Source organism: Topomyia yanbarensis, chromosome 3 (assembly GCF_030247195.1).
Source record: "Topomyia yanbarensis strain Yona2022 chromosome 3, ASM3024719v1, whole genome shotgun sequence".
NCBI classification, from domain to species: domain Eukaryota; kingdom Metazoa; phylum Arthropoda; class Insecta; order Diptera; family Culicidae; genus Topomyia; species Topomyia yanbarensis.
Genome location: NC_080672.1, coordinates 250,749,601 through 250,762,600, shown reverse-complemented (window position 1 = coordinate 250,762,600; position 13,000 = coordinate 250,749,601). Strand labels below are relative to the sequence as shown.

The following is a 13,000-nucleotide window of genomic DNA, read 5'->3' as shown; positions in this document are numbered from 1 at the left end:
TGGTCGTACATTCTGATAGGTAAAGGTTTGCAAACACTCAGGTTAGCACCCAGTAAATGCCTGGGTGAAGTCTATTTCCAGAAACGTTAATTGTAATGCTCTGTGACTTTGTTAATTCTCAATTTTTTGTCCGAAAATTCGATAGCTACATGGGTCGACCTAATGTATATAACATTATATATCAACAAAAGTATTTAAATGAAGAAGAATCCAGCAAAATCCAGGTAAAACGACTCAACTGATTCGATACAGATATCGACACAGATTTTTCGAAGAATAAATACAGATGAAAAGATTTTTAAGGACAAAAATACAGATTTAATTTTGGCAACCCTGCTTTTACAGAGTGGATCAGAAGAAAAGATTTCTGCATTGCTTCGGCAACTGCGTATGTCATAACTATGGTTGCCAAATACTGCCTTCTTTCTGCACAATATTGTCGAGACTCGAAAGCATTTCACAAGATCAGGGAAAAGACTTTCAAGTAGCAGACAACAAAGGGGGCAATTAAGAGAATTTGCCGCTATTAGCTAATCGAGTTGTCCTTCAAATCGTTTGAAATTTCAATAATTTTTCAGCGCAAAATAGGGTAATGAGCATATTTTCGCTCTATTTCGAATATCCTGTCAACTTGAAGCAGTTCATTGGATTAACGTGTCAGTGGTAGTGCGATATTGAATGATAGCATTCGATTCGTTTTTTCTTTGCGCTCAAACAGATATTTTTCACCATCCACAGGCCATTTTCATTATTATATTGATTATGAGAAAGGGACCGAGGATGATGATGCCAATTTATATGTATTCCATCGTTCTGAGATCGCGTAAAAAATAGTTCCCAAAAGTGGGCTTTTTGCTCTACATTTGCCTACAGTTGTAATATTATCGCTATTAATTTCAGAGTTCAATTGCGATCGCTTTGCTAAAACTTAGTGGCATATTTTAATGGTTTGCTAGATTTGATTCGGCATTTATCACTGGTTTGTCGTTCTTGGCTATATACAATTTAACATCAGTGAAATGTACAAGGTTTATTTTTGTACAACCGAAGCTAAAGTTTGACAGATATAGTCGTAGTAGTCTTTTATCTCTTTCAAATAACTTAACGCTCTGCTGCTCAAGCTGCTCGTTTGGCGAGGTTAAGAAGAATTGTTGAGAAACGTACACGATTTTATGTTGTCACCCCCACTAACCTCTTCAAAACGCCTCCATCTATTATACTTATCTGCTTGTTGACATCATTATATAAAATGATATTTGAGTCTAAAACATAAACATAATATTGACGTAGAACAATTATTTAGTGTGAAAGTTTTTTGTAAAATCTTGACTAAATCATAACACTTTTACTAGTAGTTCGCAAAATTAAAATTCCGAATAACTGAACTAGTCAGCATTCCTTCTTTTATCGGCAGAAATTTACCGCAAACTTTCAACTCTTATTAACAGATGTTTATACACCTGCATATTATGCGGAAAACTCGTTAATAAAATTGTTTTACTGAATAGATTACCGAACCGGTAAGCCGGGTAAATCAAATTTAATGGGTAAATTTAACCATTTGAAAGAAGTATAAGCAGATTTTAAAAATATTGCGCACTTCCCACCAACTTTCAAAGTGCGACTGATTAAACTGCTACTGAAAACTGCGAGCTGTCAAAATACATGTATTTCAAGTGATAGAGATGGTACTTTCATAGACAGACCAGTCGAACTAACCAGTCTATGAGAAGAATTTAATAGAAGAGAAGTAAGTTCGCAGTGCGGTTAAAATATAGTTTTTAGTGCCACAAGCAATATTATACGCCAACGAATAGTCCTACGTCAACACCGCGACACCCACCACTAGTTTTTTGTTTCTATTGCCTATTTTTCATATATTTTCACATACAAACTTCAAAACTCTTGTGAGTGAATTAGAGGTTTCGGGAAAAGCTCATATTTGATAAATGATATGTGATGGCAATTAGCATTTGATTTAATACTATGTTCACACTACAGAGTTAAAATATGTTATAATAATTAGCAACAAGAAAATATCATCAAGATAGCGTTAAAACACGTTTTAACTCGTAGTGTGAACGTAGTATAAGAGTGTTCCGAAAAAAAGTCAAAATTGTTGCCGGTCTACTGGTTATGTTCAATATAGTGGTGGAAATGTCCATTAGATATTCAGTACGATTTGCACATACATACAATGGATAGACACCCACGAACTTGAGAAGCAATGTGTCGAAGCTGAAACACTTGAACCCAGCAGCGGATGATCGGGGGGTCCGGATCACGCCAAAAATTTTCAAATTTTAAATTAGTTTCAATTTTAAAGTAGTTTTCAAAACTCAAAATCACTTCAAATCAAATTTTTCACGAACGCACAAAACACACCAGGGCTTCTTAATTTCGAGAAACATCTTTGGTCGTTGAAAACAAACACTAAAAATGTGGTGCAGGTTGCTTGAATAGAAAAAAAAAATATTCTGAAAAATTAGGGTGAACGTATACTGTATTTTTCCATGGAACCAATGTCAATAACTTTAAGCAAAGTGGGCGGAGGTCTAAAATTGTCCAAATGTTATTAATTTTGGCATCTGAGCTTACGTTGTTATTTGTCACAATAGGAGGCCTCTGAGATTTCATAAATAAGTGTTTTTTGCAATGCCCTAATGTGGGTGCGAGGGTGGCCAAGGGGGGGGGGGGGGTGATGAAAGGTGGAGGTGTAAGGGTAAGGGGGAGGCGATACTACACCCAACTGCATATTATACCTTCCATGTTTTAAGAAAATCGGTTCGGTCATTTCCGAGTAACCGATGCGCAATTGTTGGTCACACACATACACACATACGAATACACACGTTTTTCGAACTCAATGAAGTGGGTCGAATGGTACTAAAGTGTTGGCCAACAATTTTAAGCAATTTGTAGCTCATTTTAATTATTTTTGCATCATTTAAACATATACTGCTTACCGGTTTATATGGGAATTTTACATGTGGCCGCAAACTTCAACCCGTAACACAGGAACCAGAACTCCGATTCAAAGGAAATTTAATAGCATTCAATATGGATGTTCTAACTTTCATTTGAGAACAATTTTGTGAAAATCGGATCAGACATTTCTGAGAAGCAGATGTGAATTCAACTCAGGAACATAACCCCTTTCCCGAAGCTTCCGGTTCCGCCGAAATTGTCCAATGTGTTCAAAGTGGATTGGATCGGGCATCAGTGAGCTGAAACTATAAATCCAAACATTTTCGAACACATTTTATGGAGTTTTGCATCTTTCAGATACCATGCTGATTTCGATTTATACGGGAATTGCATGCGTGACCCCACTGTTCAACCTGTAACTCCGGAACCGGAGGTCGGAATTAAATAAAAAATCAATAGTAGCCTATAAGCGTTGTACCTTTCATTTGAGACTAAGTTTGAAAAAAACGGTTCAGTCAGCTCTGACTAACCGATGTGCATATTTTCGGTCACATACACACACACATACGCACACGGGCCTCGGTTAAAAAGTCGGTTTCAGAGTGATTGCATAGCCTTTCTATACACGGAAACAAAAAACTACCTAAAATTGAGTTCCTTTGACTCAATCTCGTGTCATCGTGGGGGAACTTAAAATTAGGTAAACCGTGTTGAAGGTAGTTTCCATTTAACCACGGCAAAAATTACAACTCATTGATAGGTTTTTTATACTCAAATTTAAGTTGAATTTACCTAATTTTTAGTTCACCCCAAACAACTCAAAAGTAACTTCCCCCACGGAAGATCTCGACTGAGTCGAATCTCTCGTTTTGTTTTGGACAACACTAATAAGTGCGAAAGCGACGCACAACTCAAAAGTAAGTTAAAAGAACTTTTCTGCAGGTTGTTTTATTTAACCGTGTAGGAGAAAGGCAAAAAGATTCAAACATAACACAACACCTACCTCAGATCCGCAATGCGCTTCCTGAGAACGACGTCGATACACGTAATACTGACTGAAGCCGTGAAAATTCCCGTTAAGTGCAGGATCGAAATGCTAACCCTAAATGGTATACTAAAATCCACCCTACACGAGAATCTGCTGCAACCGTTTGTCGTGAAGGTGATAAAGACGGATGAAGAGAATGGTTAGTTCTAATCTGAGACGAGACATGTAAATAGCAAAAAATCGAACGTCAAATGCAGCCAGGGGGTACTGTCAAATGTAGCTATTCCATTTAAACTCTGTGTGACAAAAAGAGACTCTGAGACGAACGATAGAATGAAGAGAAAAAAAGAAAACATTTATCGGCAAGTCCCGTCCCAGGTTCTAACGAATCTGTTAAACACAATGACGTCATCAGCAACCCAGTTAAACTCATTCCGAAACCGGAATGGAGTCAGTATGGGTTCCAAATCAAATGCAACAACCGATTTCGAATCAATCGGTTTCAGAATCGGATTTGCGTTTGATCTGGAATCCATACTGACTCCATTCAGGATTCCGAATGGTTTCACCGGGAAACTGCACCCAAAGAACCGAAGTGCGACAGTAAGGCACAACAAATTAGATGCTTGCGACAAAGCAAAATAACTACCAAGCTCTTTAGGGAACAGAAAAGCAAAGAGGAATACAATAACCACTTCTAGAAACGAAAATTCCTGCAAACTTTGCTGTAGAAATATACGCGATATCCAATCCTATACGCCATAAGGATTATCACTAGGAAGGATTCCGCCAAATCCGTGATTATGACGGATAAGAGCATCCGAAACCAAAGTCATTATGATACAGTGGATCCCAAGCCATCAAGGAATCGCCGGAAATGAAAGAGCAGACACGAAAGCAGTAGTAGCTACGACGGGAGCCCAAAATGTATTCAATGCGGAGATAACCTGGCTGGCAGAAAGAGATTTGGGACGGAAGGACCAGAGAATACCAAGAAACCTCGAAAGTAGAAGGAGCCACACACTTACAGTTAATGAAAGAACCAGGGAAAAGAATTTGGTGCCACGGCCTGACCCTGATAACAGAACAGAAGAGAATCATAAGCCGGATCCGTTCGGGGCTCGCTCTTACCAAGAATCGACTGAAAGGATGGAGTTGGGAAGCCGATGATCTATGCGAACTGCAAGAAAAACTTCACCAATTTCAGCGCACACAGAGCGGAGTTCCACTTACTGGAATATCTACGAGCCGCTGGGCAAAATTTTGCAGCAAAACATTGAGAATGACCTTAACCGTTGTGTATCCGACGCGGTACCCGGGTACCTTTTTAGGTTTCAATTAATGAAATTCCCATGTTTTATCCAAAGCTGGAAATCGAAACTTTGCGACATCTTAGAACTTCACTAAGTCAAGCTTTTGGGTTAATAATATTATTGATATAGTAAGGGGGGGAGTGAGGAGGGGCTCCTGATTTTTTTTACTACGTAGCAGGCCGACGTGGGTACCCGGGTACCCACAAAAGTGAAATACTAATAACTACGGTAATTTCCAACCAATTTTGATACTTTTTGGTGTTTTGGATTCGGGAACTCATCCACTTTTAGACTTGGTAAAAATGAATCGGGTTACTTCATTCGGTTCCCTGCAATCCGGATTTCCGGAAGCAGGTTCCAGTCCTGGGATACTATTTGTGAACTTCATTGGAATACTAGCAATATGGGTATCAAAATTCTTGGAATTGCATCAGTAGGCTGTATCTCGTGGTTTTGGAACCATTTGGTGCTTTGACCCCGGAACGGACATTCCGGAGCAGGTTCCCGTGGGGCCGTGAGTGGCCATTCCATTCCATTATTTAAATTGCCATAGGGTCCCATAACAATAAATAACTGACATCCGAGACAGTTTGAAGAGTTTTGATACTCATATTGCTAGGACATTATTAAAATTTACAAATCGTACCCTAGTACTGGAACATTACCCCGGAAAATCCGGATTACCAAGCACCAGATCCATTCATCCGGTTCAACTTTACAGAATCAAAAAGTGCACGAGTTTCTGAGTCCAAAACATCTAAAAGTGTCCAAATCGGTTAAAGGAAGCCATAGTTAAGAGCATTTCAAATTGTGGGTACCCGGGTACCCACGTTGGCCTGTTAAAGGTGTTTTTTTTGTTGGACACATAACTGTTAAATAAATTACACAATTCATCTAAACTGCAAATTAAAACACACCAACCAAAACAAACAGTAACATAAATATTAGGTCGGCTGTTCGGTTGAACCACCAGCAGCACCCTACCCCTTCCAACACGCCCTGCGTCGAGACTGACTGAACGCGGTCTTAGACGACAAATGAAAGCGAAAAAAAATCTGGTGTTGCTCAAAATATATGACTGACTTGGATAGTTCCATCGAGCCTAGTTTGCATACCTTACATAACTAAACTCACTGTTGTCCATTCACAAACCCACGTGATCTGTGGGTTAACTTAATTGAGATTAAATACGTCAAGAAGACTATGAAGAATATAACAGTCGAAAAAGAGATTTCGCAATAGTAAACAAACTTAAAACGGTAACAATTTTTTTCAGTATCATCTTTATTGAACTCAAAACTAAATAAAATAAGGATGTTTCATTAGTGGATGTAGCCATCTCATTACCGTAACAATTATTCATGTTTTCGTTCTGAATTCAGTCCATTCACTCAGCCTGCTGTCAACAGAAATGAAAAACTCTTTCGAATATCGAACTCTTACTGTTTCTAATTCTGCTCATACCTGTCCTTTGGTGCTGTGATTTATGGTAAATGTTTGTTTGATTGAGTCGACGATTAATGTACTTTGTAACTGTTTGTACTGGACAAAATCGACAACACTACAGGGCATTTGCTTCGATTTATTATGTTACGAACAATGTATGTAAAATATACATATGAAGCAAGACTGGCCGTAAAAGAACTGTTTTAATATTTATAGAGTAAACTTTGATCCAGAGCAATCGTTTAAATATTCTTATAAAATGTGTTTCAGCTCGTTTTTCGTCAATATATTCAATGTCAGTATCAAAAAATAGATGAATGCTGGGAAGTCAACTATACAAAGATAATTCAAACGTTAAAACATTGAAGAAATACTACCGCGATGGTATGCAGATCACATTGAAATCAGTTGGAAAATACACAGTAGAATAGAAATGGTATGGGGCCCAAACTACCTAATCTTGTTACGGCTTGCAATGCGACGAACTAATCTTAGTGTATGACATTAGACTTATAATGAAGTCGCTTCTACTGTTAATTTTCTTTTTTCAATTTTCTTCTGAGCCGGTGGCTTTTGTTGGTTACATTCACATGCGCTAAACACATGTATCATCTAGAGCTTAAAGAGTTAATGTGTAAAGGGCAAATTTAAATGCATTTAATTGCGATTGAATCCTCCGCCTCCTCCACCACCCGCGAGATTTTCACGTACGCTGTAAAGAGAAAAATAGTGTATTGAGATTAATACCAAACTTATCGATTATTATTATTATCAATTATGATAGATGAATGCTTATTAACGGTAGCAATGACACTTGTACAGCATGTAGTACCAGTAGAAAGCAGCAACCTTTGTAGAAAGACTTGAGATTTATTGTTATTATCTTAAACCAAACAACAAAATCACTAGTCTTCCATACAAAGTATTGCATTACACAGTTGGTTAATAAGCGGCAAATGAGTTTTGAAAAATGTTTTAGTAATATTTATTGTTAGCACATGTTCATAACATTTACATGTATATCACCCAAGCTATATAATATGCAGCACTCAAACATGAAATACAATTTGTATTCCTGTGATGAGGCAGCAAAATGAATGCGTGAAACAACTTTATTCTGGAATACGATGATAGAATCAAACAGGTGCAAGCGCATAGAATTCGTTTTAAAAAGCCACCGGGTATACTGTAAATAGAGGGCGTTTTATTCAGAATGACTTCTTTTGCTCAATATGCAGGCTACGACTTGTACTGCTGAAGTGAAACAATTTTGTTTCATAGGTGCACGTATGATAGAGGCAGAAAAAGGGATCTATTTTTAATGTATGACAGGGTTACGCGATTTAGATTTTGTTAATTACCGTGACCTGCTCTAATACCACGCAGTGCATAATACCATGGCTTTTTTTCTGAATGTTGTGAATATTTACTTCGTACTACTATTCGAATACATTACACAATGTCAAGTTATAACTGTTTTGACAATTTGGCATGCGCAAGAAAATAATATTAACAAACACGCCTGGCCCGATCTGTGAAACATAGGTAACCGCTTAGCAATAGCTGCATGTTAATTTCAAACTTTTTTCCCATTATTCGCGGTACATTGACGAATATGATTTCACTTAAATCATTCACACGGGTACAAATTATAAGATTGTTATAAAATTTGCGACATGTTAATTTATTTCCGTGATTTTTTATCGATAAATCGAAAGTCGCGGGACTACGACTTCCCTTTACCATCATACAGCGGCATTCTATCTCGCAAAAATCGTATGCAATACATTCTAAAGTAAACGCACAAAGCTCTGGATAGTGTGAAGATCCATTATTTCTACATTTCACTTATGCGGGATTTCTGGAAAGCACCATCCGAGATAAAATCGCACTGCTATATACGAAACCTCTTTACCAGAAGCACTGCTTCTCAATCATCTATAGTTGGCTGCATTAGTGTAGTGAAGCCTGTGCTCCTAATAAACAACTACACATCTCTGAGCATTGCTTGAAGAAATTAAAATAGAGAAACAACGCCAATAAATGACATTGCTTTTTGCACGATTCCAACGTGGCACGGGTGTCAATTACTAGAGATGCACCGAATATTCGGTCGACCGAATATTCGGACCGAATACCAGCCGATTTTGATTTAAGCCGAATATACGGTACGCCGAATAATTAAACATTAAATATTCGGTATTCGGGTGAAAGCCGAATAGTACTATTCGGGTCATCTCTATCAATTACATACTTGGTTTGTTCCAAGACTTTGTAACAATATAAATTATTTTTCATTTAAACATATTTTATATAAAGCTATTCTACGTAATAAGCACGAACATTCATCGTAACTTTTTATAGCATTTTTGCACGTGAAAACGTTCTTAACCTCACTGTATTAGAGCATGGCACGGTATTTGTCTACATTGAATATTCATCTGAATTAGAAATGAGAGTAATTTACTAATGCAGTGTCCTAACATACCTCTGTTGTAACATGTACTGAGCAGCCTGGATTTCCTTCGGTGTACCAGTTATAGTAATAATGCGATCCGATGATCCTGGTAGAGCTTCATCAATCTGAATGAAAGCATTAGATTCATTCCGAATGCGCCTAATCCTGCCGCCTCCTTTTCCGATTATCGCTCCAGCCAACTAAAAGTAAGTATCATTTGTATACACGTTTATCGTGCCAATAGAATGTGTGTACTAACATCTTTAGGAATTGTCACTTGGGTGGAAGATTTGTTATCCATATTACCGTTGTTTCCTCCAAATCCACCCATGTTGCCATTTGATAGATTGCCAAGGCTTCCCAAACTGGCAATGTTTCCACCGGAACCTCCAAGATTCATTCCGCCTAAGCTACCCAATCCTAGACTGTTGCCACCCCCACCACCACCACCGCCGCCTCCAAAGCCACCTCCACCACCCATTTGGTTACCGCCATTTACATTTGGTGCCCATGGATTGATGAACTCGCGATCTCTGCTAAAGAAATACAATATTACCAACAAAAACTTTTTCTTCAATATATAAACTTACCTCATTCCACCGCGATTTCCTCCCCGATCGTTTCCACGATCATACCCACGACCATTACCACCACCACCACCACCTCGTCTATCGTCAAAACGATCGCGTTGATCGAATCTACCACCGCCATCGCCGCCACCACCGCCGCGACCGCCATTGCGGAAGCCACCACTACCACCGCCGCCACCACCACCGCCGCCAGCTCCATAACCACCGTACTCGTCGGCGTACACGTCATCGTAGTTGTGAGGATCATAGTTGTGCACTGGTCCTTTAATGGGCGTTCCCTTGATCAAACCGATTATTTCGTTTAACGCTCTCAGGCACTGTTCTTCGCTGCCGACGACCTGCGCGATACGATCAGTACTCTGCGGAGCGATGTTCGAAAAAATCTTCAGCCGGCAACCGATTTCCTAAAAATGAAATTTAAAAAATTGCTTGATTTCATACTGCAAATTGATTTATTTTTCATATACGGAATTAGGATCGAAGCTGCCGTCAAACGAACGGTTTGACATCAGATAGGTTCGGAATTGCACATCAGTGTTAACAAGGTATCTGCTACGCCGCCATGATTTCAAAACGAAGATCTAAAACGTCGCGTTAAGGTCGATTCACAATGAACAGAATCGATTCCATTTGATACAATTTATGATAGTCGAGTTTGTTTAATTTATTGGTGCATCATGGTGTAAAGTTTTTGTTATTCTATTCTATTTATGTCTAAAAGCACACGTTTCATCAATTAGCGGTCCAATATTTTCGCTTTTTAACAAACATCTAAAGTTTGTGTCATTCCGCACCATATCTGACTAGTGAAGATCGAGCTTCGAGAAAAACGAGCAGTACAATTTGAACTGTCAGTGGGGCCCACAATTTATGTACCCGCTGAGATGCGTTCAGTACAAATGGGATAGGGTGCCATATACGTGGTGTTAACATCAAGCGAAGGCGGTATTGGCGATTTGCGGCAAAACCAAAATTAGTCATGCGACAACTATGCAGAGCTGGACAATATCAGTTCAGTTGTATCAGAACACGTTAAATTGATAGGCGAACAAACTGAACCATCACTCATTTTACTGAATTTTCAGTTGAATGCATCAGTCACTGACATTGACTGCCAGCGAAGTGATATTTAAAACAACATACCGTTCGACATTGATCTTATGTTTGTATGACAATGATCCGATGTTGGTCCGACATAAGTCCAACATTGGTCCGATATCGGTCTGACATTGGTCCGATATCGGTCTGACATTGGTCCGACACAAGCCAAATATTGGCCCGACGTTGGTCTGACATCGGCCCGATGTCGGTCCAGCACTGCCCGATATTGGTCCGACGTTGGTCCAAACCTGGTTGGTCTTAGTTTTTCAATTTTCTTGCTTGCTCACTATCATTCAATAAGTGAAATGATATTAGTGTTGAATTGATATTCGTCCAAAATGGTGATAGCTCAAAACGGAAGGATATCAGCTATCATCTGATTTCACTGAAATTGTTCAGCTCTGCAACTATGATTCAGTTAATGAACTGGCAAAGTGATACAGTTTACTTTTTTCACCCGCAAGTGAGTAGTCGTAGCTTACAACAAAAACTTCATTTTTTTCTCAGAAAAAGCTTACCACTGTCAAAATATGAATGAAACGAGTAAGAAATTTAGTTTTTTTGCAATTATTCTGAAATTACAGCCATTTGCAACTATTTGGCTCATACATTTCTTCGAAATGTTATCTGGGTATTATTGTGGTTATAAAAAATCGTTACATAAATTAAGTTCCAACTCGAAACCGAAACCCAATCAGTACCAATGTCAAACTTCTTCATATTTTGGACTACGTAGGAGATTCAGTGAAGACTATCAGAGAGAAGGAACGGCTGTTTATGATACAAAGCTGACACTTTCCTATTAGCCGGATATATCCTTTCGTCGCGTGATCTGGAGAGTTTCATGAATTTACACTATCTCATAAAGGTTTAGCTTAACTTAGGAGGAACGGGAAACGATGTTGCGGCGGCTACAGTGCTCAACAAATTACATTTCGGAACAGCACACATATAGCTCTGCGAATAATATTAGAAACCACTGTTTTACACCATTTTCGCACGAAGTTTACTCATCATCTTATAAAACGATGGTTTTCTTTCATTTTCATAAACAATTGTCAACAAATTGATCGGTGATTTGGTGTTTAAGTTATTTTTTACCAATGTTTACAGAAAATATATGCACTATAACAGAACAGAATCAAATCAGCAATACTTTGCTTCCAGCGCTATCTGTGAGCGGTTTCAACGTAGAATCGCCAATTGATCGGTGCGTTTTTGTGATGACGACAGGAGCTAACAATGAAATGCTGAATAAAACTAATAACTCGCGTCTTGATCACAATAAATTTACATTATAGTAAAAAGTAAACGTATAAACGAGTACACTGAAGCCACGGGAACACATCGTAGTCGAAATACTAGTACAGTGATGACTTGATTTTATCAGTCCCAGATATTGTCTACTTCCGATTTTATCAGCTTTTTTATCCGATTTTGTCAGCCTCATATGAAAATATGTTTGATGGTCTCTAGCAGACGAACCAAGTCAAATTCGAGTAAATACTTTCTGGAGCATACTTTTCTTGTCTTAAAGATGCAAATGTGCAAAAATAAAAAAAAAATCAATTCTTTAAAAATTTTGCGCTGGAAGAAGAGAAATTTATACCAAATGATCCGAAAGGGTTATAAGGCTATGTTTAGGGACTATAGAAGAATATTTCAACATGTTCGGTTTATTGAAAGGAATGTAAAAAATATGTTCTGATTTAGTCAAAATTCCCATTTTGTCGACCGAAAATAAACCAAGGGGCAGAAAAAAGGGTCTTCGCTGTAATAATAAATATGGGAACATATGTTGATTTTAAACCATTTCCCAGAGAACCATTCTCGAGAATGCCCTATTCTCCAGTAAAGTTAATTTTTGTATTCATTTTTCTGGTGAAGCCAAAGGTTTGCGCTTTACCTAATTCAAGGAACTGCGATGTAAAGTTGCTGAGGATGTGTCGCCAGAAGTGGCGGCCCTTCGCAAGCAAAACTGTTATCCACTCGTATAACCGGTCTACTCGAACATAAGAATTGATTCCTTCTTTCAAACATGAGTAGTTCTTTGAATTTGTATTCCAAATAACACGCGCAAACTTGTGATCTTTTCGTCAGCTCAGTTTTTTTCAAACATGGATGTTGATTCTGATTCCGATTCGAGCTTTTCACGAATCTGTATTAAATGAAATGA

General features: G+C 38.3%; 1 protein-coding gene across 3 annotated transcripts in view; it reads right to left on the bottom strand.

Moving 5' to 3' along the window:
• Positions 1-6,783: 6,783 nt before the first annotated feature.
• Positions 6,784-13,000, bottom strand: part of LOC131690219 (heterogeneous nuclear ribonucleoprotein K) — a 60,046-nt gene continuing 53,829 nt past the window's right edge. For 2 of the 3 annotated variants that reach the window (XM_058975806.1, XM_058975808.1), the window contains exons 7-10: positions 9,724-10,127; positions 9,393-9,669; positions 9,164-9,333; positions 6,784-7,387 (exon numbers count right to left, since the gene is read on the bottom strand). In XM_058975806.1, coding sequence (XP_058831789.1) covers positions 7,333-7,387; positions 9,164-9,333; positions 9,393-9,669; positions 9,724-10,127 — 906 coding nt within the window. In that variant the 3' untranslated portion in view covers positions 6,784-7,332. The remainder of the gene's footprint in view (positions 7,388-9,163; positions 9,334-9,392; positions 9,670-9,723; positions 10,128-13,000) is intronic. The other variant, XM_058975807.1, reaches the window with a different exon arrangement.